Source organism: Hippoglossus stenolepis, chromosome 6 (genome assembly GCF_022539355.2).
Source record: "Hippoglossus stenolepis isolate QCI-W04-F060 chromosome 6, HSTE1.2, whole genome shotgun sequence".
NCBI classification, from domain to species: domain Eukaryota; kingdom Metazoa; phylum Chordata; class Actinopteri; order Pleuronectiformes; family Pleuronectidae; genus Hippoglossus; species Hippoglossus stenolepis.
Genome location: NC_061488.1, coordinates 5,678,408 through 5,703,464, shown reverse-complemented (window position 1 = coordinate 5,703,464; position 25,057 = coordinate 5,678,408). Strand labels below are relative to the sequence as shown.

Here is a 25,057-nt window from a genome sequence, read left to right as displayed (position 1 = left end):
GAGGTGTCGCCAGGGCAACAGGCAGGCCAGGGGCAGCGGTGGCCTCCAGAGGCAGGACAGGTAACCGCTGGTGGCCCTGCCTTTATATCCGAAGCTTTTATTGAGGCTGAACTGTTTATCACTGAGATGTGTGGCCCGCTTGCCCCTGACTGAACTGCGATCCTGCTCCACTCAGAACCACTTTGACACCCCAAGGGGGGGGGGCGTATTCAGGCCATGCAATAATACCCTTTCATTGGGCCAAGCCAAAGTTTTGTCGCCTCGGCCGCCTGCTTGAGTGACAACACCAAATGATTTTGCTGCATCAGTGTCTGACTTTGGAGGACACACGTCGCTGTAACTCTTTATTCCTGCTGTCCGCGGTGACAGCACATGAATACGTTATGGACACGCTGCTTGTGAATACTCCTATTAACTATTGTGTATCATCTTTCTATTGTGTCTCAATTGCACCCCCCCGACGCAGCAGTACACCAATAGGGCATTAGCATGTGTGGATGAGTGTGTGTGTGTTGACACGCACACCTGCGCTTTGCTGTGTTTGTGTCCGTGTGCTCTTCAAAATTACACATCGGGAGAACTGCACTTTTCTAAGAGGATATGTGTATAATTATGGTTTAATTGCTTTCCCTGTGATGCGCTGTCATCTGTCACAGCCCAAAGACAGCAAATAATGGTTCTGCTGCTGTCACTTTGTCACCCAGACGCTCAGCATGCAGAGAGCAGACGAAACACCAGTAACTGATATGCGTCTTGAATTACTGATAAGCGCCCAAGTATGATGAGCTTTGTGTATGTGGGCATGCTTAAGCTCCTGTCCTGCCTTTTCCATCATGGTCTATTCTGACTATGTGTGTGCATACTGATGTGTTTAAGAGAGCAACAGCATGTGTATATGCTTGTGTAAGTACTTCCATGTTAATGGATGGGTGTAGTTTCGCGTTCATTGTCTAATTCTGCATGTGTGTGTATGGGCGTGTGTTGGTGGGGGCGTTACGTGGGGGTGAGGTGATGCACAAGCTTATGCATGTGTGTGTGTGTGTGTGTGCGATCATGTTTGATGACTACTGTATATCGGCACTGACAGGTGCAACAGTTGTGTTATGCTTTAAGCGGCTTGTTTGTCTGGCACGCCGCTTTGTGTGGTTGAGAAATGGAGTAAACAGAGGGAGAGGAAAGCAGCCTGGGGCCTAATTTATTCACTCCCCAGTCGCCCTAGTCACCGAGGCCTGTTGCACCGGCCCACCTGTCAATTGTGAGAAGCATGCCATAGCCTCATCCAAGTGCACACAGCCCACTCTCAATAGGCCAAGTGCTTTAGGCTAGCGCAGTATTAACCATGACATATCAATAAACTCCCTGTAATCAGAATTAACAAGACAGCAAGATATTTTTTTTAACGCCGACCATTTTCTGTGTTCGCTGAAAATGAAGTTTAAAGTCAAATCTTAAATTGACAGAGTGCCAACATCTCCGTTTGTAAGCACCTTCCACACGAGCATTGCAACACACGGCCGTAGTGAAATGCAGAAACAGTTCAACGCCTGAAAGAGAAATAAAAAATATTGCATCATGACTGACTTATCCCTGAAAAGAGTACAAAGTAACGTTAACAATATAAATACTCCCAAAACTGCACAGGAGAAATGTGTGAGCTGGTAGCAGCTGTAGTTGACTGTAGTAATGTGATGTTCAATGCACTGTGGGAGTGGGAGGAAGTGTCTGGCCGCTGCAAGCGTAGAGTAATGGATAACAGAGCTATGGGGGTGGGCGGAGGCATACATCCTATTTCAGACAGCTGTAATGGATGAGAGTACAGCAAAAAAAAATAAGAAGAGGAGGAAGTCAGCATGCCTTCACTATCTCAAACTCACACATGCAGAGTTGGGTCGTACTGAAATCAGTTCACAATAGATGTGACTGGAACAATGGAACACCTGGGGTAACAGTCGAGGATGATGTGACTTTTGTTGTTTGTGAATTGGTCATAGGACCTCTTTGTGTGTGTGTGTGTGTGTGTGTGTGTGTGTGTGTGTGTGTGTGTGTGTGTGTGTGTGTGTGTGTGTGTGTGTGTGTGTGTGTGTGTGTGTGTGTGTGTGTGTGTGTGTGTGTGTGTGTGTGTGCGTGCGTGTGCGTGTGCGCGCCACATTCACGTGTTTGTGCATCTGTGTGATGTGTTTGTTTTTAGCTGTGTAATGTGTCTCTCGCCATGTGCCCAGTCGTGTAGCTGTGCAGTGGCACTCTGGTATAATTAATCAGACAGTTTGATGTTGCTAAATGGGTGTTTGTACAGACTGAGTCCTTCTGCAGGCCCTTCTCTTTTTAACTAGGTTTGAGTTAAAACCAGGCGAGCACATAACACACACACATATAAGGCGTCTGTTTATCACATAGTCCTCCAAGCAATGAAAACCAATGTCCCCATGCCAGGCCACCCTCCCTCTCTCCTTCCACACCGCCCACTCATTCACATCCAAAGTGCCCAAAAAACCCAGCGTTACTTATTTTAATCACACAACTGCTGGATAAAGATGCATGTACGAACATGCACACACTGTATAGACTGGATTTCTCCTCATTTGTAAAGCAGTAACATGTAATGGACTTGATGCTCAACTCTCCCGACCTGCTTGTTTGATTCATTCCTGCAAGAGCAGAGCTTCCTGACTTAAGAGCAGTTTTCCCCCCAATATTTCTTGGCTGGTGGGGGTGGAGGGCGGGTGGGGTAGATTGCTGTAGACTCTTTCTGCTGCTGTAAACAAGCAAAAGCAGGCGAGCCATCCCTCTGGGTCACCTGGGAGCCTGGGCCATGAGTTTTCCACGGAAAGATTGAGAAGGAGAGACGACGGGAGGAGGATAAGTGCTGCCTTGCTCCTATTCCTCGCTGCACCGTTCTTCGCTGCCTTTTTTTCCCCCTCTGCTGCTGGCTGGTGAAAAATGTCTCCTGGCCCGTTTGCCAGATACCGAGAGGCGTTATCAGCCCTGCCTAGCTCTCTCCACGGTAACGAGCCCCCAGGCACAGTATTATCTGTTTACGATAAGGATATTAATAACACTGTGCTCTAGTTATGTGCTGGGGTGCCCTGTGTGGTGAAGGGGGGGGGTTGAGTAAGGAGCACCTGAATCATTCTGTCAGGGGGTCTCTCCAGACGGGACAGGATAGAAGTGGAGGAGAGGGAAGGAAGGAGTCATGGTGATTGTGGGACAGTGCGGAGGTGGTGCACTGGTTAACCTCATCCACTCTCTCACTTCAGGTCTTTGTTTCAAGAACAATAGCTGGACCATCTGCCGGCAGGTTCATGTGGGAGTTATCATCAGGAGGGAAGGGGTCAGGGGTTCAAAGGTCACAGCTGTCATGGTCAGCAGAGAGGTCAGCCTCTTGTCTGTACTTAACTGATGTGTAATGTTTCTCTCTTTCTGTCCTTCTTTCTCTCTCCCTTCCAGTGTCTGTATGGCTGCTACGTCCACTCCTCCATCATCCCCACCTTCCACCGCAGGTGCTACTGGCTGCTCCAGGTAAGATCCGCTCTTTTTCCTCCTCTACAGTTCACCGCACTTTAGTTTTGCTCTCAAACTCTCCCGGCCTATCCAGAAGAACTTGAATGAGTTGCATGATATCAGTTTCCATTTAACCGAAGCATTTGGCTCTGACAGCCAGCAGGCAGACATCAACCTATCCCCCCGCCACCTCTCCCTCTTTCTTCTCTTTTCTCTCTCCCCGGCCTCCATTTCCCTTATCTACCCCAGTCATTCACTTTTCTGATGGCATTGCCCATACACGCCGTCCAGCCAGAGGACGGTATCTCAGCCTGCTAAAAGCTTTGCCATCTCCCCTGTCTAACAGCTGCAGTGATGGGCAGTAAAAGCATGATGGAAGAGGTTCCCTGTACAGTATAGTGTGCTTACAGTGGCTCGTCAAGTCCGCAGGCTGAGAGTGGTTGTAAATAGTCGTCCTGTGATCACCTCCCCAATACATCTCATCATTCTCGTTTAGCATGGCAGCCATTATTGCTGGAAGGTGCCTGATACGTACAACCATTCTCACTCACACAATATTAAGGGAGCATAAAGCACACACACAAAGAGCAAGGGTGTGCTGTTTATTTATTTACATCTATCTGTCTGTCTGTCTGTCTGTCTGTCGTTCTAACTACCCTTCTATTTATTGTTCTGTCTGTCTGTCGATATATATCTGCCTATCTTCCTGTTGTTCTGTTGTTTTATCTATTATTATATCTGTCATTCTATTCTGTCTGTCTGACCGTCTGTCTATCTATTTATTATTCTATGTATCTATCTATCTATGTGTCTGTCTGTGTCATTCTAACTATTGTTCTGTCTGTCTGTCTGTCGATATATCTTCCTGTTGTTTCGTTGTTTTATCTATCATTCTATTCTGTCCGTCTCTCTGTCTATCTAGCCATCGTTCTATCAATCGTTCTATCTAATATTCTTTGTATCTATGTATCTATATATGTGTCTGTCTGTCCGTCCATTTGTCCATCCGTCTGTAGTTCTGTATCTTTAATTCACAAACATCTTTGGGATAAATACACTTTCACTGTTCCCTTTCTCTATGTGTTTTGAAGACGAGAGTTGTTGATTCACAAAATCTCTGCTCTACTGAATAGGAGCAGAAGACAAATCCATTTATAGTCTGTTAGTAAAAGAGGAGAGCAGGCTGCTAGCAAAACGACAACAGAGAAAACCTGGCTCCAACAATGCTTAAATACTAATCAAAATAATTAGTGTGTTCCCACAGCAAACAAAAGCTTTCAGACAACAACTGTTTATTTCTCTCTGTTGGCACTGTGTGTGTCACACTCGGCAATAACAACACAAGCCGACAAAAAAGGCATTTCTCTTCCTGTCTCTTCCGGGCTCATTCAGCTAAACCACTGAGGTTACTTTCACCTTTATATATTTTTCCAAATGATTAGAGGTACAGTATAATTTTCAAACCGCTCAGTAATGAAAGCAAGAAAAACAATGAAATAGTTGTATATAGAATATATCAGAGTGGTTCTGGAATTAACATACTGACACAGTGCTATCTGTACTTGTTCAGCTTGTTAAGGCTGAGTATTATCCTTAATCTAAATCCCAGGGTCATCTGGTGTTGATTTTCTGAAGTCACTGTGGAGGCACGAGTTCCTTTAAAGGAAAGAGTAGCTTTTAGTACGTCACTCACATCCCCATGTGTACACTGAAATAGTTAGTGGCTGCTGTAATCAGTCCTTATGTCTATATTGGCCAGGGAAATATCCCCTCCTCATGAACAGGATGGTTAGTCTCTATAAATTCTCCATGTGAATATACAGAATCTTTAGTAAAGGGACAAGATTTGGCGGCTGGAAGCCTTCTGGTTTCTGTTTCTAGTTTGACCAATCACATTTGAGCAGGTTTTGTTTCCCTGCAGGTAGACAGTCCGTGTGGAGATAAAAAGAGGTGGAACAGATTGATCAAAATGCATCGGCTATCTGTTCTTCTTAATTTGGCTGCAATCAAATATTGCCGTTAGCCAAAATGTTGTCTGGGCCTAAAACACCTACAAAAAATATCACTGTTTGTGTTTTGTGTGGGAAAAAGTCTAGGCCCGAATATCACTGTCCAAATTGGAAGCCCCAAATATTGGCCAGAGGCTGATTCGTCATCATCAACACAAAATCCATTCAAATGTCTTCCAAACCTTGTCTAAAACTAATATGACACTTTGACTCTTGTTGTCAATGTAAGTTACAGTATAAACTTCCATTAAGTATCTACAGTGTTTCATTGCAAAGCAGTAGCAACACAAACATACCCTCTTGATTTGACTTGAAGCCTTTAAACATGCATTTCAGCGCAGAGCAAAGGGCTGTGGATTTGTTCTGTCATTTACATGGAATTGCAGTTGGAAGGGACGTGTAGGGACGTATTTACAGTATGTTCCTCCACTTACGGAGACATAGCTGTTTTTTCTAAGACCGACTTAAAAAATGTGAGCTTATTCTCAAAGTCAAATTCAGGCCAAAAAGAGCATGACTGCTGAATGACGCACAGCCACGGTTCCAGGGAGAGACACACACACAAAGACACATGCAGACTTTCAGAAACATTTGTACACACTGCTCTGCACAGAGAGTGAATAACACAGTGAGCTGGGGTCACACTGAGTCACTTTTTTAAGACTGGAGCACAGCCTTCCTTTTCACCCTGTCTCTGTCAGCTTTAGGATTCACACACATAAGCACTCATCAAACTTTGAGGAGTTCACTGACTCAACTTTACTTCCCTGTTGCCGCAGAGAACAACTGGTTAGTGAATCCTTGGCCCTCACCTATCCTTCTCCCACACAGCTCAGCAGATCCTCCCTACACAAAACCTTCTTTGGCACTCAGGATTCCTGAGACCCCAGATTCACATCTCTTTCCAGGCAGTTTATTACAGACCATCTGCGCTGACAGAGAGCCACAATCACGACGACACCAGAGGTAAAAGATTACTCCTCTTGAGTCAGTATCTCTCTACATGCAGATAGACCTTCAGTACCTCAGTCTCTTCAAGATAGTTTCAGTCAGACAAGTGACAGCCAGCCCCACTGTTACAGCAGCCTCTCTCACATTCTCTCTCTCTCTCTCTCTTTTCCCACCTTTGCACAGTCTCTGAACTCTCTGTCCCTGACTCCCTGTGTACCATTTGCTGTGTCCATATGAGATTTGCAGGCAGTAGTCTATCAACAGCAGAGCGGCAAGGAGACTGGAGCTCCCAGAGCGGCAACAGGGAAAGGTCACCAGTGAGTGAAAAATGTAAATATTCAGCCATCCAGCGGCCACAGTCACGGAGAGACAGGGATGAAAATAACTCCTATTACACAGCAGCGACAGGGAGGGAACACAGAGGACAGAGAGGGTAGAGGGGGAGAGACAGACTGAGAATGGAGAAAGAGTAAGATGGACACAACTTTAAAAAAGTTAGGCTGAAAAAAAAAATCCACTCTGAAGGGAGAGCTGGAAAGAAAGATAGATTTCAAGATGTGAAGCAAAAAAAAAAAAAACATACAGCAGAATGGGGAGAAAGGGGACAGTGTGTCTATGTGTGTGTATTTTGGGATATGAGTGTGTGTGTGATGCTGCTAGAAAGCAAGAGGTGAGGAAGGCAGATGGAGTGGGGCTGGCGAAAGGTGTTTTAGGGAGGTGGGGTGGGGGTTAGTCTGTGGGTGTGTGCCTCTTTATCCACTCTTTATCCACTCCTTATTGAGTCAAAGCCTTGGTAATGAGACAGGGGACTGAAGACCTGCGAGGGGGGTCTTCTCTCACTCTATTCATTTTCTTTTTGTTCTTTTTACCTCTCACTCTCAATCTGCTCATCCCCCTCCCACCACACTACCTCCGCCTCTCTATGGCATTAGAGCACTTTAAAATGTCTGGTCCATCCCCGCAAATGGCTGAGACTGAAGAAAAGCACCACCGCAGTTATCTGGGGTTGCAAACAATGAATCCAAATTGCTGCTGAGACAGAGAGCCACCCAGAGCAGACTGTGTGGTTTGTCACTCAAAAGAAGTTCCCAAATCACTGGTTCTGGTAAGAAAAAAGTGGGGCTCTGGTATATTTTATATACAAAAAAACCATACAGTCCCCAAGCCTTCATAAACATCTTAACATTATGGATCCCCTCTTTAAATGTTGTCCGTTACAGCTGTGCAGTGTGCATAACCAGATACATAAAGGCATACCTGTGGGATTTTTAGGACCAGGCAGACTGTTCTCAAGCCGTTATCAGACACACACACACACTCACAGTCAGACAGACACACACTCATTGATACAAAAGATTTGCCTGTCATCGTGGCACTGATTGATTCTATCTCTTCATGTCCCCTCCTCGTGTTTAGTGCTAATCGAATGTAATTCCCCGCTTTCGCCTCTCCATCAAATCAGACAGTGGAGTTTGAGCCGGCCGACAGGGGCAAAGAGGTGGGGATAATTATGATATTAATACGGAGGGGGTCTGAGGGGAAACTTCATTTGTCCCGCCGCCTGCCACGAACACAGAGAGGGGTCAATAGCTTCTCCCGCTTTTCCTACTTTAAAGAGGAAGAGAGAGGGATGAGATAATGAAATGACTCGTAAGGCAGGAGGGAATGCTGACGACCTTGTTTCTTCACAGCTATCACTTTCTCCCTCTTACCTTCCTCGGCTTGGGCCACTTTGCTCTATCCTCTTGTCTCACACGAATACATTATTAATATCACCATTCACTGCAGTTACATTTTTCTTATAACATTAGTTCTTCAGAGTATAATGACTTTGGAACCACTTGAATTGGTGGTACGTAGGGAAATGACTTGTAACTGTTGTCCCTGTGATCATTCCGGCACTATTAGACAGTATTTCACCCATTTTAATTCGTGGAATAACTCAAAGGTTACCTAATTGGACAGGCTGAGTGATAACTCCGTGATTAAAGTCGACTCTGAGCAGTGTCGGCTCTGCGGCGCTGTCCATGGTGCTGAAACTTCCTCTGCCCTAACCTTTCTAGCTGTTGGCCACATCAGAGCCATTTTTTTGAGGGCGCTGGTAATTTATAAAAAAAAACCACCCAGTGCCTTTGAACTGCCGTGCTATTCACCTCTCATAACAAGCTCACCAATCTCCACAGATCAATACACCTGGCCGGGGCTGTCAGCAGCTCATGTGCAGGCCCCAACACATGTACTCATCATGTCTCACTCCCCGGGATCCGCTCCTCTGCTCTTTCTCTCCAGCTAATTGAATGGGAAAAGTTGAGTAGCTCCTTCGCTGTGATGATCCGTCATAGGCCAGTGTGCAGGCAGGATACAGCAGCTACAGACCCAGAGCGAACATGCCTGCAGGCTAAAGGCAGACAGATGGATTCTTTATATCTACCAGAGTCCTCTATTCATTCGGATCAGTTTAGTTGCCTCTGTGCTGAGCTGTGGGAGACAGGTGCCGGATTCAGAGTGGCTCAGGTGATGTGTGATGATGGAGCAGAGCTGTCAGGTCTAGATTCACATCAGATACGTCCAGACTATGCAAGGCTACATAATGAATATTTCACTGAGATAAATCATGGATGAGCCTGGGCAGCGTTCTGTTGATTTCACTGAGAGGGTAGAGAGGCAGGAAAACCTGGCGAGGTTTTGACTGGCTGTCTACAACCTCAGGGCAAACGGAGGCAGTAGAAATATAATTGCCTTTAGCTATGCAGGCTGTTGTTTGTATCAAATGGAAATGCACCTCTACAGAGTATAAGATCAGATTTGTAGCATATGAATTTGACTCCGCAGCCTGACATTACTGTTCAACTCAAATCCTCGACGCTGGACCGGCAGCAGAATGCTTGGCAGTATATGCAATGCGGGTGTGTGTGTATGCACGTCTCTTAGCGTATGCACATGGTTGTCTCTGTGTGATATGTGTGTGTATATGTGTATCAGACGGTGCCATTCTGTTTCTGTGCTATGGTGGGAGACCGTGGTGCTCTCGGCAGCATGCTGCTGCTGGCAGGCCCCCACTCTCTGCCATGAGGAGAACAGCTGCTTCACGAGCATGTCAGAGTGTGAGCCATGTCCCTGTGGCTCCCCTCATCTCCTTCACTTCTCCTCCTCCATGTGTGCAGTCGAAACAGACACAGTGCATCTAACATTAACCCTCTGTCTGTCCTCTCTACTCATAAACATTCAAATATGTCTCCCTCCCCGCTATCACCTGTCTTTAGACCTCTGCTGCCCTCCGTTACCACTGCAAGAGTAAATATGGAGTTGGATCGGAGTTGGTCTCTGCAAAAAACAGTGACACTTAGGCTTCTGACCTCTAAACAAATTGAAGGTTATGCTGGTGCTTAATTAATGGCCCCTGCCGGAGCAGCCCCCCCTCCATACAGTAAAAAGAGAGAGAAGTTGAGCAAAACCCCAGAGACACACATAGCCTCCCTCCTTCTGGCAGACTGATCTGTTCCTCCGTGCCTGCGACCTTTTCTCGAGGCCCGTCGCCTAGCCCACCAGCACGGCCAATTATCACAAATCCCCCGCCGCATTTGTCTTGCCATTTTCACTCTGCGGCCAAAGAGCCGTGCGTGGCCATAGACTGCAGCCTCCTAACCAGTCTGAGCCCAGATGGAGAAACAGAGGCCCACAACAGGTATGTGGTGCTTAAATAATTCAGTTATCCTGAAAGGTTAAGGCGCTGCCAGTGCGACAAATTGACATTCATCTCACTCCAGAGTCATGCACCCCACTTTCAGAAGGAGCAGCCATCGACATGTTTACATTTTGTGACTTCCAAGATTGTTATTGACACCGATATTTTACATGTTATCCCCCTGTTCCCGCTGTCTTTTCTCTGGCCAGCTCAAAAGAGCACAGAGAGCCGGCTCACCCACCAGGGCAGGAAACAAATGTTAAAGTTCGTTGCTGATAATGAGTGTTGAGATTCAAATGGCACTAACATTTGTCAAAGAGTATGGCGACAAACCAAAAATCCTGATTTGATATAACCCTCAGTGTTGCGCTTGATGAATTTTCGTCTGAGCGGTGTTTTTCTGCCTCTCCAAAATTAGATAATAAGGGTTCGTGCGCATAGTGTCAGCAGCCAGGTTTATTTATGTTTACTTGCTGGTGTGTGTTTCTTAGAAAGCAGAAGACAAGAATGGCCCCATGCCTGATGCTATGCCAATCTCTGTGTCCCCACTCATGTCATGCCACGGGCCTGCCTGTGTCACTATGCAGGCTCAGGCGTGATGGCAGCAGAGTACATGCATCTCCCAGCATCCCAGAGAACACTGGTCACAGCTAATGACCAGAACTGTCCGATTTGTCCTGCCCTGATTACTCCTCTGAGCCCCAATTAGCCGTGGATGAGGGCTGACATCCCGACACGATCACTTGAACGTGTCATAGAGGGAAAGATGAGATGGGCAAGGGAAGGATAGAGGTAAGGAGGAAGACAGGGGAAGCGTGTGTTCAAGACAGAGGAGGAGAGCAAAGGGGAGTGGGTATATGAAAGCCCTCGTAATATAAGGCCAGAGTCATTCAACTCGCATCCATTCAGATATTGATCTCAATTCCCCTTTAACCAGCTCCCACTCATCAACATACAAACCAACAGCTCTGATTGCAATTTCTATAATTGGCAATTTTCATTGTGAAAATCTGTCTGTGTGAGGGTGTTAGCTGCATCTGGTTTGAGACAGGCTGATTTCTCTGTGGGTTAGAGATGAAGAGGCTGAGGACGGTTTGTGGCAAAGATGTAAGATAAAGACAAAGTATTGGTCGAATCAGTTTAGTTAGTTGGAGTGAACGGTGCAGTTCTGGGAGACTCAGAGGTATTTTATTATGGATAAAAACAATGCCATTTGTTTCCCTAATTGTCAATAACAATCTCTGTTATGAACATTGTTTTCATCTGTTTCTTCCCTTATGTCCTCCTTTTCTTTTCCTTTCTCCTCTTGCCGTCTCTTTTGGTGTAACCCCCACCCCTCATCCCACCATTCTGTCTTTATTTCTCTCCGCCACTGTGTCTCCCCAGGATTGCTGAGCTTTCTCCCCTCTGCAAGTTTTGAAAGAAAATCTTTCTTTTTTTTTTTGGCTTGCTCTCATTCTCTCTCAGTAGGGGGCAGTGGAAAAGTAACTACAAGGGCACATAAAGCCTTCAGAGTCAAACCAGTCTTCTTTTAGTCTTTTTTGATCTGGATAGATGTCATATTGAACACACACACCACACACACACACACACACACACACACACACACACACACACACACACACACACACATACACATGCACGCACACACACCCCTCTGTGGCTCTGCTCCTATCTCTGTCTGCTCCCCCATCTCAAAACTCACCCACGCAAACCTGACATGACACAGAGATTGAGTGGAGGAGGGCGGAGGAGGAGGAGAGGGAAAGCAAAAAGTGGATGGGTAGGAGTGGAGGAATGGCAGGACTGGAGGAAACAAGAGGTGGGTGGGGAGGAGGTGCTTTGAGAACGGGGGATTAGAGGTAGACGATTAGAGGTAGAAGATGATATCATTTGGTAGAGATGAGCGGGAGCAAACGAGCAGCGCAAATCACCCGACATTAACGAGCTGCCTCGTAAATTACTGCAGCCGAGTGAATATGCTTGAAGCTGGATCGGGATAGGGCTATGTAGTGCAAGGGAGGCATAACGCTCGTCTTGATATTGTTTACTGCCCACCTCCAGTTTATATAGGTTTTCTCCCTTTGCCCCGGAGCCCAATATTGGCCTCCTATGGCAGCATGTGAAGATATTCATTGTAAATAGTTGGAGGTGTTATTCAGCTTGATGATTCTCCCCTATGTGGCATCAGAACTCTCATACATTCCGAAAATGAGTCTCTTTTCCTCTCACAGCTCAATAAGAGAGAGAGCTATAGGAAAAAGTGAGTTCTCAGTGACCCCCTCGATAACTCAGATTTGACAGCCTGTTCCTCATCTCTCTGTAATGTTTACATCGTTTACCTCCTAATAAGAAAACTGCAGCAAAGCCAGAATTGGGACTCATTAAATTAAAATGTTGATTTTCAAAGAAATATGATTTTGCTAAAATTCGTCAAACCGTTTAGAGAAATTCCGCTGGGATTGTAGCAAATCAGACGAAATGAGCCGGTGTATAAACCTGCATGTTCCAGACACTCGAGGTAGAAACATGTCTCTCTGTTCAAGTGAGGCTTTTAGGGGGGTGAGGAGGTGGAAGGAGCGAATATACATATCTATTTTAGCCAGGAGCCCAGAAGCAGGAGAATGACTTTCATTGGCGGGATTCTAAATATTACATGACTTCCTGATGGCAGTGTGCTGTCTGAGGTGCTGTCTGGCCTGGTATTAACCTGTCCGGATAAATCAGCCTTTTACCCTCTCTGTTCCTCCAGCCAAGGGAACATTTCCTCCATTCTTACTTCATGTTCCCCTCCCGTTTCCCTTTTTTCTCTCTTCCGTGACCCCTCCGATTTCACCTGTTTCCCATGCACCATTTCTGCCTTTGGTCCGCTTTCTATGATGCAACCCACTTTGTGTGTGTACAGTGTGTATATGTGGATTCACTCTGTGGTGCTCCGCCAAGGCCCCCAACGTCATATGCAGCCTGGCAGGTGACAAATAGTTTTTTAATTGCTTGCACCAGGAAAATCATTAGTCTCTTCCTTTGCCTTGGTGGGACCAGGCAGGACGTGTGCGTAATAATAATAGCCTCAGTCCTGTTTCCCGCTTCCCGCCTGCTATTTTTAGAGCGGGTATTTTTAGGGCCCTCCTCTGTGTATGCCTGTGTGTGCGTGTGTGTGTGTGTCTGAGTGTGCATGTGCTTGTGTGTGTGTGCGTGTGCAAATGTGTGTGAGTCCACAGAAAAGGTTGACCAAATGGTCCAGTGGTGCTTTTCCTCGCTTGTGTAGGAGGGGAAGTGTGTTTGTCAACCCCTGTTCCTGCCTCATGAGAGTTTTTCTCATTGCTGTGGCTATTCCCCAGCCTCTGTTAGTGTGCAGTTTGTGTGTGTGTGTGTGTGTGTGTGTGTGTGTGTGTGTGTGTGTGTGTGTGTGTGTGTGTGTGTGTGTGTGTGTGTGTGTGTGTGTGTGTGTGTGTGTGTGTGTGTGTGTGTGTGTGTGTGTGTGTGTGTGTGTGTGTGTGTGCCTCCATGTCTGGCAGGCTCTGGCCTCGGCCATTGTGCTGTAGTGCATTACTGTAGCAATCCACCGACACAGCGACCAGCCAGATGAAGCCGTCCAGTTTATGGAGCAACCTGCAAACTCCAGCTGCTTTTGGTTGGGATTGTGCTTAGAGAGTGAGATATAGTATTGATTTTCTCTCCTCTGTGCCCTTGCCATCCCTGCGTAGATATGCACCAGTGCTCAGCATCCATTCACTGAGAAAGGGGAGTAAGGGGGGAGGGGGGGGGCGCAGAGGATAATGTTTATGTGACGATACTGACCCCATTCGTTCACGGGGAGTGGAACGCGAGGAGGCCAGACAGCGGAGGGGAATTGAGTTTGCAAGGCTCAGATTGCAAGAATTTGATTTCTGCGTTATATAAACATTTGCTACTATTTATTTGTGGGTCTGTGTTTTTGTTTGGGTCTGTGACAAGTTGGGAGTTGTGTGGATTCACGAGTCTGTGAGGGTGTGTGTGTGTATTTGCGAGTGTGCGATAACAAGCAATTTGAATGTGTTTAGTTGATGTTTGTCTGCATTTCTTTCCCTTTTCATTGCCCTTGGTTTGAATCCCAGTGGGGAGCCATGTTCAGTGCCGCTCTCTCTCTACATACCCCCTATGCCCTCCCTCTCTCTCTCCTTCCCTTTAATAAAATGTTAAACTCAAATACATAATAACTCATCACTATTTTGTGGAACCCCCCCCAGCCACAACTGCCGCCGTTCAAGTAGCAGAAGACCCTCATTACGTAAAAAATATTTCATACATAAATGATATTACTGAGAAATCTTATTAAGTATTGTATTAAAAATATTAGTGTGACCTTTCTGTGAATTTTAAGTTTGGTGCTTATAAAATGTTTAAGCAATGAAAACTGAATTGAACCTTCCAGAGTGTCGGTGTTAATGATACCTTTAGGTGCACAGTACATCAAACATCACAGTGCCCTGTCCTTGTCTAACAGACACGCACACACACACACACACACACACATTCACTTTTTTTAACTTTAGGAGACGTTACATCGACTTGCATTCCTTTCTTGGGGACTCACCCTGAACCTAACTATATCCACTACTTGTCTAACCCTAACTTTAACCACTGACCCACAAGGAGAACCATTTTTTTCCCTATTGGGGACAAGGTTAGTGTCAAGTTCTGATCCTGAGTTGGACAAACCATCTCTAATAAGAATCAGGATTGAAGGATTTTAATGAATACGATTTTTAAAAAAGTGAAAGTCAGAAACAAACTACCAACTCTACCTTTAGCCACTGATCCCGAGATTCGGTTTTTTCTCAATTGAAGACACATATTTTTTGAGTTAGACAAACCATCCCTGAAAATTGTCCCCAAAAGTAGCCCCTGACGGACAAACACACACAGAGACCCATAGTGCTGTCATGGGTCAATCAAGGACATAACAGAGACTTGCATTCATTTCCAATTTAACCATAACCTGAACATTTGAACCAAAAACTTACCTTAATCTTGTCCTCATGCACATGCATGTGCACATACACACTCTCTCACACTGATGTTCTAACCATTAAAGTCTCTACTAAGTTTTCAACGGATCCTCTCAGTTCCTCTATGTGTTGATATCAATACTAAACATCCTAATGTATCGGTGCCAACTTCTACTTTTCATCAACTAATGATAACCAATGTGGACATTTAGGACCCTGACCCATGGAAAAAGATTGGACATTTATTTCTTAGTCTTTCAAATTTATTAAGAAAACACAAGACATTGATTTTCCCGTCCTACTTTCCTATCCCAGCACGACATTAACAAATTAATATTTTGCAGCTTCTACCAATAATTAATCAAAGTGAATCGTGGTGGAGGAGTCTAGCCCATAAAGAGATTATAAAAATCTATCTTGTGTCACAATTTAAGGGGTGCCAACAGCTGAAAGCCAGGCAGTCCTACTCTGGCAGTGCAGAGGCTGGGGAGACCCCATCTCTTTCCAGATTCATCTCTCCAGCTTTGTTTGACTAAGTAGTGCCACGGTGTTGGTGTTGGAGAGGGCTGGAGTGGCAACAGCAGCAGCAGCAGCAGTGCAACGTATGCGTGGGTTGCCTGAGCCAGTGGGGCTTGGCACAGAGAGGCAGCATATGTTCATGGCCGGCTTCCTTCCTCCTCTCCCATTTTTCTCTCTCTGCCTCGCCCCACCCTCTGTTTTATTTCCACTTCTTTCGGCTTTGAGTGTCCTTGTATCACCTGTGGGAGGCAGCATAGTGCAGAGATCAAAGGGGCGTACAGGATCCCAGCGTCCCCCCCCCCGAGGACGGCCCACAACGTCTCACTACTGTCGCATCCACGTCTTCCAACTGAAACAATCAATTTGTCATCTGGCAAATGATCAGAGAGTATTCGGTGCAGCAGGTAATGTGATGTGGCTGCGAGGGGGGCTCTCTGCTTCCTTTTTTGATGCCTTTCCAAGGGTTGGTCACCGGGACCTCGGCCTATCTCTGCCCTACATAAACGCTGGCTGTCATCCAAGCATGTCAGAACCTACCATTTCTGAATACTATTAACTAAATGCTAGGTGTGGACCAGCGTCCTGCTGCCTAGCAAAGGGTTAACTGTGTCCCAGATAACCCCAACCAGCTGTTTCAGCCTCTCACACCTTCTCTCCTGCTGCCTGCTCTCCTCCCAGCCTCTAAATGAACACTCATTTGCAAGTTAGATAAATCCTTTGAATGTATTATTGATGCAAACAAATTAGCCTGTAGGCCCCAGACAATACCTAATGGAGCCTTGGCTTATGGGTGAGGTAGTTTCCAGCGAGGGCACTGTCGGTGTTCCAGGATTGATGCCTGCTCTTCTGCCCCGTAATTATTTCTCCTACAAATTATTCAGCTGTTCTGATGCAGTTTGGGGTTTAAAGCAGTGCTACTTATTGCTCCCTATGTGAGTCCAGGCCTCAACCCAGCCACATTCATTAGTTTATTAAAGAAAAAAGAGACATGGGCAATTAGATAACTAGTATAAAGCCACCAAAATGAGGGGATGTGTTATTATTCAAGTTTATGCATGCTGCTCATAATTCACTGGGGTTTATGTTGCTGTTGCCTTTTCAAGGATATTCCCTTATCTTGTTGTACACAGACACATGCACACATTTTAACAGCCTTGTATAAGCCTGTTCACGTATTTGCAGAGACTCAAAACTGACTCCCTTTCGCAAATATGCACAGAAACACTGGGAGAATGTGTGTGGCTAACACACGCAAAGCTGTGGACACATATGGACACCTCGACACACACATACCCACAGAGCAAAGTGTGTGTGTGTGTAATATATGCAAGCTGGCAATGCCATGGCAGAAGCAGAGGTTGTAAAACCATGAGAAGAAAAAGGAGATGAGAGAAAGAGAGGGCTACCACACTGTCCTCGCTGATTAGCACCCAGTATTGATCAGAAGAGGGAGGGGAAGGCAGGCTGAGAGGGGGAGGGAGACAACCGGCCCGGGGCTCGGGGCCCCAACTCTCTGGTGGCCTCTGCTCTGTTCTCCTCCTGCAAGCTGGCTCGGGCTGTCAGGAGATACATCAAAGGGTCTTATCCTTCCATCCATCCCATCTGCACACACACAAATACACATATTGATGCATACACACACATTCCTCTGGCCTTTGAAAAATGCTCTATTTGATTACATCATTTCCCCTTTTGTTCCACTGTTAGACATCGTAAATCAAAGCTGATGTGTCGCTGTGAGTGTGTTAAAGAGAGCCAGCGCTTTCTATCCTCCCCATGAAAGTCCTTTTTTGATGCTTTGCACAATTGCTAGTGGCAAGTAGTTAACTGTGTCAACGTGTCACTTTGTTGAACAAGTTTTCACCTAAAACCGTCACGTACAGTAACATCCCTCGTCTCCTGATCCCGGCATGTCCCACTAATGCTTATATGGAAAAACCTATAACTTTTAAATCTTGGCCAGCAAGTAGTGTGAATGTGCGTGTGTGGTATCGTTGGGTGAGCCCAGCCGTTCACTGCAGAACACAGATAGTGTCAGTGGTCAAGAGCTGCAGGTCTCAAGTACGGCAGCAATCAGGCAAAAGGACCAAACAAGCACTCACACTCACACACGGCATCAGTCAGGTGGTCATGATGGTGTCTTCACATTCTCCCCCCAGTATTCAGAGGGTGCAAAGGAAGTACTTATTACCCCCCCCCCTGCTCTCCCAGGCCCAGACCTGTGTTAATGCATTTTCTCCTCTTGCTCTCTCTTTCTTTTTCCCCTCTGCTCCCACTGCCTCCTTTTCAGCTGACTCTGGGCTTTGGCGGTCTTATTTGCCTTTCGACCCAGATCAATCTCCATCTTATCTACAGCTCCTGAATCATAAACATTTCATAGGCTCAACCTTGACACTGACAGACATGGGGTGGGGGGGTTGGGATAGGTTTGGTGCAAAGTGCCTGTGGAGGCTCGTCGATGCCGGACTTCACAGAGTTCCGAAGTGAGCACGGGGGAATATCACCCTGTGGAAACTCTGCCGCGCACACACCACAACCCCCGTCGTGCCCAGCTGTCGCACTGTCTCAGCACGAGACGCACAGAATGGAGCATGCGATTGAGTTTGCCCATGCAGTCTCATGTACACATATATAGGTGTGTGTGTGTGGTTTTCGTCTGTGCGTATTGCGCGCGATGTATTATTCATAAGAAGAAGCATTCGCCTCAGTGAGACACCCTCAACAATTTGGAGACGTGGTGTGCTTAACGGCTTAATGTAGTTGCTGCAATTTGCCTCTCCTCTGGCTGATTAACACTCGCGTGCATCGCCTCACAAAGTATTAGGTGATATAAGGAATTGCTTCCAAGGGAGTTGATGAATATTTCCTCAAATTTACCTGACGTTCTCTGATTTCATTTTCTCAAACACACGCTCCACAATTCAATTCCTGCCTCACTTTTTTAGTCAATATTAAAGCCAGCTCAAAATAGTTCAATATTAACTATTGTCTCGGCAAAGTAAGGATGACCTTGGATTATTGTGTATTTAAAAAACTGCCCCACTGTGTCTGTGTGTCTAAATGGAGGGTACAGACTTTTCCCTTTTCTCACTTTCCTTTGTCTCCAGCGATCTCTCCGTGTCCCCACCTACAATTTAGCAAAACAGCAGGTCAAACTTTTACTGTGTGTGTGTGTGTGAGTGCTGCCAACAGTGGAGCAGTCAGCAAAGTGCCACCTCAGCACCTGTGCTTTAATGATTAATACCATATTGATGGTCTCAATTAATTTCCTATTACACCACCAGAAGGCTGCGGTCGCTCTGTCTCTGTCACAGCCCCGTGCTTGTTTTGGGAAGCCTCTTTGTGGCAGCTGCTGGATGGAGATAGTATGCTTCTCGGCACCCCACACGCACACACAGACACACACAGACACACACACACACAGACAATTCTACAGACAGAAGAACCAAACATCCTCACACACAATTACAGACAGACACACACTAGTATCTTATGGAAACACACGCTCACACTATTACACGCTGTTTTGCTCCTCACATTTCACACACTTGCACACAGATAAACAAATAAAATGTAACTCTGTCTTTTTGTTGAATCATTTCTTTTTTTAAGGAGGACTCGCTGTGTTTTACACTTTTAATGTTCAGCGATGATCAAAAACAAAACCTCTCTAGATCCCCAGAGATGCAGCTACACCTTTTCCGTACACTGCTCTGCGGCAATTTTACAAATCACTACTCTCACCTGATTGTGTGACTTTGGCACAGCACAACACCCTTGTGTTTTGCATTTGAACCTGGTGTGATAAGCAGCCCTGTGTTTTAGGCCATTTTCTAAAGCCCGTGGTTCTTGCATAATCCCCTCCCCTGCAGCGCCACCACATATTTGCAACAGAGTGTAAGATACTGATTTATTCCCGTGATGATCTCTCTCTCTCGCTCTCTCTCTCTCCCTCTCCCTGAGCCGTGATTTGACAACACATTCCTATGACCTTAAGTGTCTGTGGACCAGCTCAACTTGCAGTCAACACTGCCCCCGAAGTGAGGCAGGGGAAATGCTTGTGTTTGTCGATCAGATTGGCAGACCTCTAATGGCGCCTTTTCTCTTTCTCTCTTCATTACCTTTTCATATCCTATTCACGAGTTCTTATCTCCGGCCGCTCCGCACTTCACCCCATGGACTCCTCTCTCTCTCTCTCTCTCTCTCTCTCTCTCTCTCTCTCTCTCTCTCTCTAATATGCGCTGTTTATCTGAGCCACATTCTTTCATTGTCTCCCACACACACTCGCACATTGTCTTTATTTTTTTTCCATTTTTCATGTGTATCCAATACACACCATTGGTTGCTAGGATACCATTAAAACATTTTTATCCCAGGGGCAGACGTTTGATTACTCATTTGTATGGTGTGTGTGTGTGTCTGTGTGCGTGTGTGTGTAGAGGCGAGTGTGTGAGAGAGGTCTTGCCAAGCTGAGCTCTGGGGCTGCTCCAGTATCCAGCCCAGCAATAGTAATGAGCCCCTCACCATGTTTAACAGAGCATACAGGCTCAGCAGTCCTGTGGCCGTAGTCGCTGTGTGTCAGTCTCTCGATGTGTGTGTAGATATCTGCATATACAGTATGTGCATTGGTGCTTTTAGACTTGAGGCTTGACTGGGTCTGTTTTCGACCTCAGCAGTCGTTGTTGTTGTTGATAATGACAACCGGTGTTATCTATTATTGCTCAGTGGGCCACTGCAGGGGCAGATAGTGGCCAGGTTGGACTGTCTTGCAGCTGGACACACATCAGTCCTCCCTGTGGCGTCCTGTTTAGAAATGCACCAGCACATCTCTCTCCACTGGCTGCTCCTATGAAGTCCTGATTTGCTCACAGACATGGGCAGAGTCACATAAATAGTCCGCCTAGTCGACTGGCACAGGGAGAAAGAAGACGCGCACAAACAAATCAGACTCAGCAGCTGATATGAAAGGGAGTGAGAGCAGACGAGATGGGAGTGGAGAGAGATGGTATTAGCTGTGTTTGCCTCCTCCAAATGAATTGCACTATATCCTGAGAGGGAGAGATGAACACGAGGGAGCAAGCAAGAGGAACTCCGAGACCGAGAGAAAGCCAGAGGTTGAGAGGTATTGTGAGGTGGGAACAAAAGAAAAGAACCATGAAGAGAGCACATGGTTAAATCCTCCCTGTGTCTGAGAGGGCTCAGTAGCTCCCTTTCCCTTCCTTTATTCCAGCATGACACTGTGTCACCTGGACTGCCACTGAATATTTGGATCAGTGCCATCGGCTTAGCCGAGGCCATTATGGCAGCCGGATGGGCTTCTGATGGCCCTTTCTCAGCTTGCCCCTGGGCAGCGTGGCCTCTCACTTGGGACCACCACAACTAATGGAGAGGGTAGTGTGCTCTGTAAGGGCCTTAGGAAGAATAAGTGGGCCGTAAACTGTGAGTTGAGTTGTGGGAGCTAAAGGGGCTTCAATGCCTCACTGCCCGGCTTACCGCCTGACTTACTGCCTGCCTGCTTGGCATCCAGAATGCCCCTCCATATTCAGCCTCTGAATGCTGGCCTTTTGCACTTTTATTGTAATGCATGCAGATGCTTGGCAAAGCAACAAACACACTCCACCTTTTACTGTGGTGCACTGCACAAATAAAATATTTCAAAGCAGGGAGGAGCCACCCACAAAAATAGAGGAGCACTTTCTTGCATACTCACTCACAAACATGTAGAAATGTTTACACACACAAGTGCACAAATGTGCATGCACAGACACACATGAGTGTGCACACACACTTACACACATGCAGACACACAGACTTGTATTCCCCCACCCAGAGTGAAGCAGTTCTGCCCCTCTAAGCTGAGTTATTTAAAGCCCCGCTCTCAACTCCATCGGAGTGATTATGTGCTACTGAATTAAACATCACAGGCCTCAGCCCCTGGCTTCCTCTGAAACACGCTCAAACATGCTGGCCTCTTCCTGTTCCTCAAAAGTTCCAAGTTCTGCCTTTCATATCTCCCAGCCAGTACACTAGGTAGTGAAGGTAAGAGGTGCAGTATGAATCTTCCCTAAATCAGGATCTCCTGCTGTGCCGCCCGCTCTGCAATCCCTCTCACAGAGTTTGGACAGAGGCAATCGAGGTAATTCACATTAAGAAACTCTCTATAAACTGACTTACCCCTGGATTGGTACCCACCCTGGGCATCGCTTTAGCTTGGCACTCAGGCAGTGTTGTAGTTTGTGGAGAGCCGGGTGCAGTAGAGGGTGAACTGTAGTAGGTTAAACGCTGACTCCAGACACCCCAATTAGGACGTCTGTGTTCTAAGCTGGGAACATTTAAACAAAGAGTTTGTCATAGAGGACCTGGAGAGAAAGGGGGGTAGCAGGTTCAGATAGGGGATTGCTCTGCTACCCAGACAGGAGCTTCAGGCTGTTTGCTGCCTTTCTGGGAGGGTTTGACATGGAGTTTTGTTTACCTCACTGTGTGTATCTCTGTGTGTGTGTGTGTGTGTCTCCATGTACTGCATATGTGTGTCTGAGTTTCTGCACGAGGCAAGGCACCAGCCAGCCGCCCTCACATTCTAAAGCACACCCGTTGGCAGTGAGCGATAAAGGTTCCAAACAAAAGGAAGACGTCTTGTGCCTTGTGGAGGTGAACTTAGAGCACCACAGAGGCAGCTGACCTTGAAATGAGCAGTAGTGTTTGGGGACAGGCGGGGGAGGGCGGTGTTTAAGAGTGCAACCTCAGTGCCAGAGGCCAGGAGGCTACCTAATGACTGGCACCCTATGCCATCCATCACCATGCCACTGCCAGGCCAGCTGCCCCCGCACAGCCAGAGAGAGCAGGGCCTGGTACTGATGCAGCGGATCACATGAGCAACACGACTTGAAACACATACTGTACATGCACAGGTCTTACGTATGCACATGGAACTTCACAGACATATGCAGAGATGCAAACCAGAAATTCGAATATGCGCTGCACGCACAAATAGCATGAATATGCAGTCACAATAGCAGATGCATTCAGTCTCTCACCCACAGCTCATTGCACTCATTCTGCATGAATACTGATGTACGTACGCCAACCGACATACAGAAATCTGCCTCTAGACACTCATTCATACGCTATTTATAATTTAATGTAGGCAGACACAAATATATAAAGACACAGATACATCCACAAACACAAATATACCAACACAAGCACCTCCCCTCTGTATTTATGCCTTGATGCTGAATGTCTGTGACAAAACAACCGGCTGCTCCTGCTTTCATGATATTTTGTACTGAAATGGATATCCCTGAAGCCTGCGAGTTAAATTCTTCCATGAAGAACTGTCTCATCCTCTCCTCCTTTGCTTATTTTCCCTAGTCCTTCCTCTGAGAAAAAGTGGAAAGTGGGAGGAAGTGGGGGACTTTTCCCATACCTGAACCCCTGTCTGCTCTGCTCTTTCCTTCACTGTGACAGGCTTTGAAGCCCCCCATTCCTTGCTGGGGGTTATTTTATCAGAGAAAAAAACAAGGTTTCCCCTGCACTCCCCGGCTCATCCACGTTCCATGAAGCATCCCCTCTCAATTAAGATCCTTTCATGTTAATGGTGTTCTTATCGCTCTCGTGCACGGGTTGTGAAAGCGAGGCCTACTATGGTAGAGTACAGCCATGGAGCAGAGCTGCCTGTCTGACAATATAAGAGCTGTTGCTCTCATTCTTCTCTCTGTCCCCGTCTCTCTGTCTTCCCTCATATCTCTGTCTCAAACTCTCTCCGTGGCTCTCTCTCTCTCTTTCTTAATGAGCCACGGTGCGGCTGTTGGAGTGGACGCTACGTCGACGTGTTCCCAGAGAGTGGCAGATTTGTGGCAGTGTCACAGAGACTTAACACGACAGCGGACACATTATTTGACCACTCATACCAGGTTCTACCAATAAATGCGCTCTGTACTCGAGTCTCACTTTGTTAAATCTCAGCTGCAGCTCAACACACACACACACACACACACACAGACACACACATCCACATCCACTGCCTCACATTCAGCACAAAATGTAGAAGGTCATCGTATCTGTCTCCACTGACATCTAACTCCCGTGTCTTCGACTCCATTAGCGAATCTCTCTTTCTCCCGTTCTCCCTTTCTCTCCATCCTTGTCTTGTGGAGTAGAACAGGGTGTATGACTTCAGGACGAGGTAGGCATTCAGTGAGAGATCGTAGGAGCACTGGCTGCCTCTTAGTGCGTGGGTGCCAGAGAAACCTGTTGCCTGGCTACAACAGCACCTTTATCCTCCGGTTGCGATGGCGATGTCTTGGATATCACGTATGCATGTGTGTGCAAATGTGCGTGTGAGTTTTGGCACACCAACTTTTTCCAATGCGTGTCTGTGTATCAGACTGTGTGTTTGTGTGACGTGTGCACGATTGTGTACATTTTTGTTGCCGTGCATGCCTGGCTTTGTGTACTGATGCGTTTGCGTGTGTTTGTGAGAGTGAGTGGTGAAGGGAGGGGCAGGAAGGCGCTCCACCACCCACTCAGCAGGCCTTCCGCCCCCATGGCTGACTCCCCAAGACTCTGCTAGTAATTAGCTCAACATCTATCCATCTGTTCTTGGGAGGCGCAGTAAACATTAACACAACACATCAACATCAAAACGCTGGCTGGAGACATAACGCCTTAACATGTGAATCTTTAGCACACACGCTTACAGCCATGGCTCACATGTATGTATTTATAGGCTCAAGCGCAGATACACAGACACACTATCATTCGAACTGATTCAAAGACACAAGCAGCATCTCACCCGGGTCCACACGCTCTGCACAGGCTCCTGCAACTCTATCCCAGTCTTCCACTGCGGAAGTGGGGCTGGAAAGCTGCCCTGAGACCCGCTTGGGAAACGAGTGAAAAAACAACCCAAAGACTACATTACACAATTAATCAATAAGTTAATGAGATCTCATTTTCTCTGGAAAATAGTATCCAGGCAAAAAGTTCCCCCTCAGCCCTTTTCACCTACTCCTGGAGAACCAGCTCCTGATATTACACTGTGGAAAAAGAAAGCGGCCAGCAGGAAATTAAATTAAATTACCATCCTGATAGATTTATGTGACGCTTTACATTTTCATTGTGTTGTTTTCCTCTCAGAGTGGAGGTGGGCCCTGAGTTTGAAGAGAACAGTTAAACTCGGTGTAAAGACGAGACACAGAGGCAGGGGGAAAGTGAAGGGAAAGTTCCAGACGTCACACACTCCCACACGGCTCCCTCTGTGGTTTGGCAGATTCCTAACAGTATAGCACGGAGACGCAGATTACTTTTGTTTGAATGAGGTGCATGGCGGCCTTGCGGTCTTTTGTTTCCAGTGCATATTTGTGTAGCCCTGTGTGAAAAGGTGGGAAACAGCTGGTAGCGTG

At 46.6% G+C, this 25,057-nt stretch overlaps 1 protein-coding gene across 8 annotated transcripts in view; it reads left to right on the top strand.

Moving 5' to 3' along the window:
* Positions 1 to 25,057, top strand: part of camta1a (calmodulin binding transcription activator 1a) — a 284,247-nt gene that overhangs the window by 221,004 nt on the left and 38,186 nt on the right. For all 8 annotated transcript variants that reach the window (XM_035159560.2, XM_035159550.2, XM_035159548.2 and 5 more), the window contains one exon: positions 3,445 to 3,516. In XM_035159560.2, the coding sequence (XP_035015451.1) occupies positions 3,445 to 3,516 (72 nt within the window). The remainder of the gene's footprint in view (positions 1 to 3,444; positions 3,517 to 25,057) is intronic.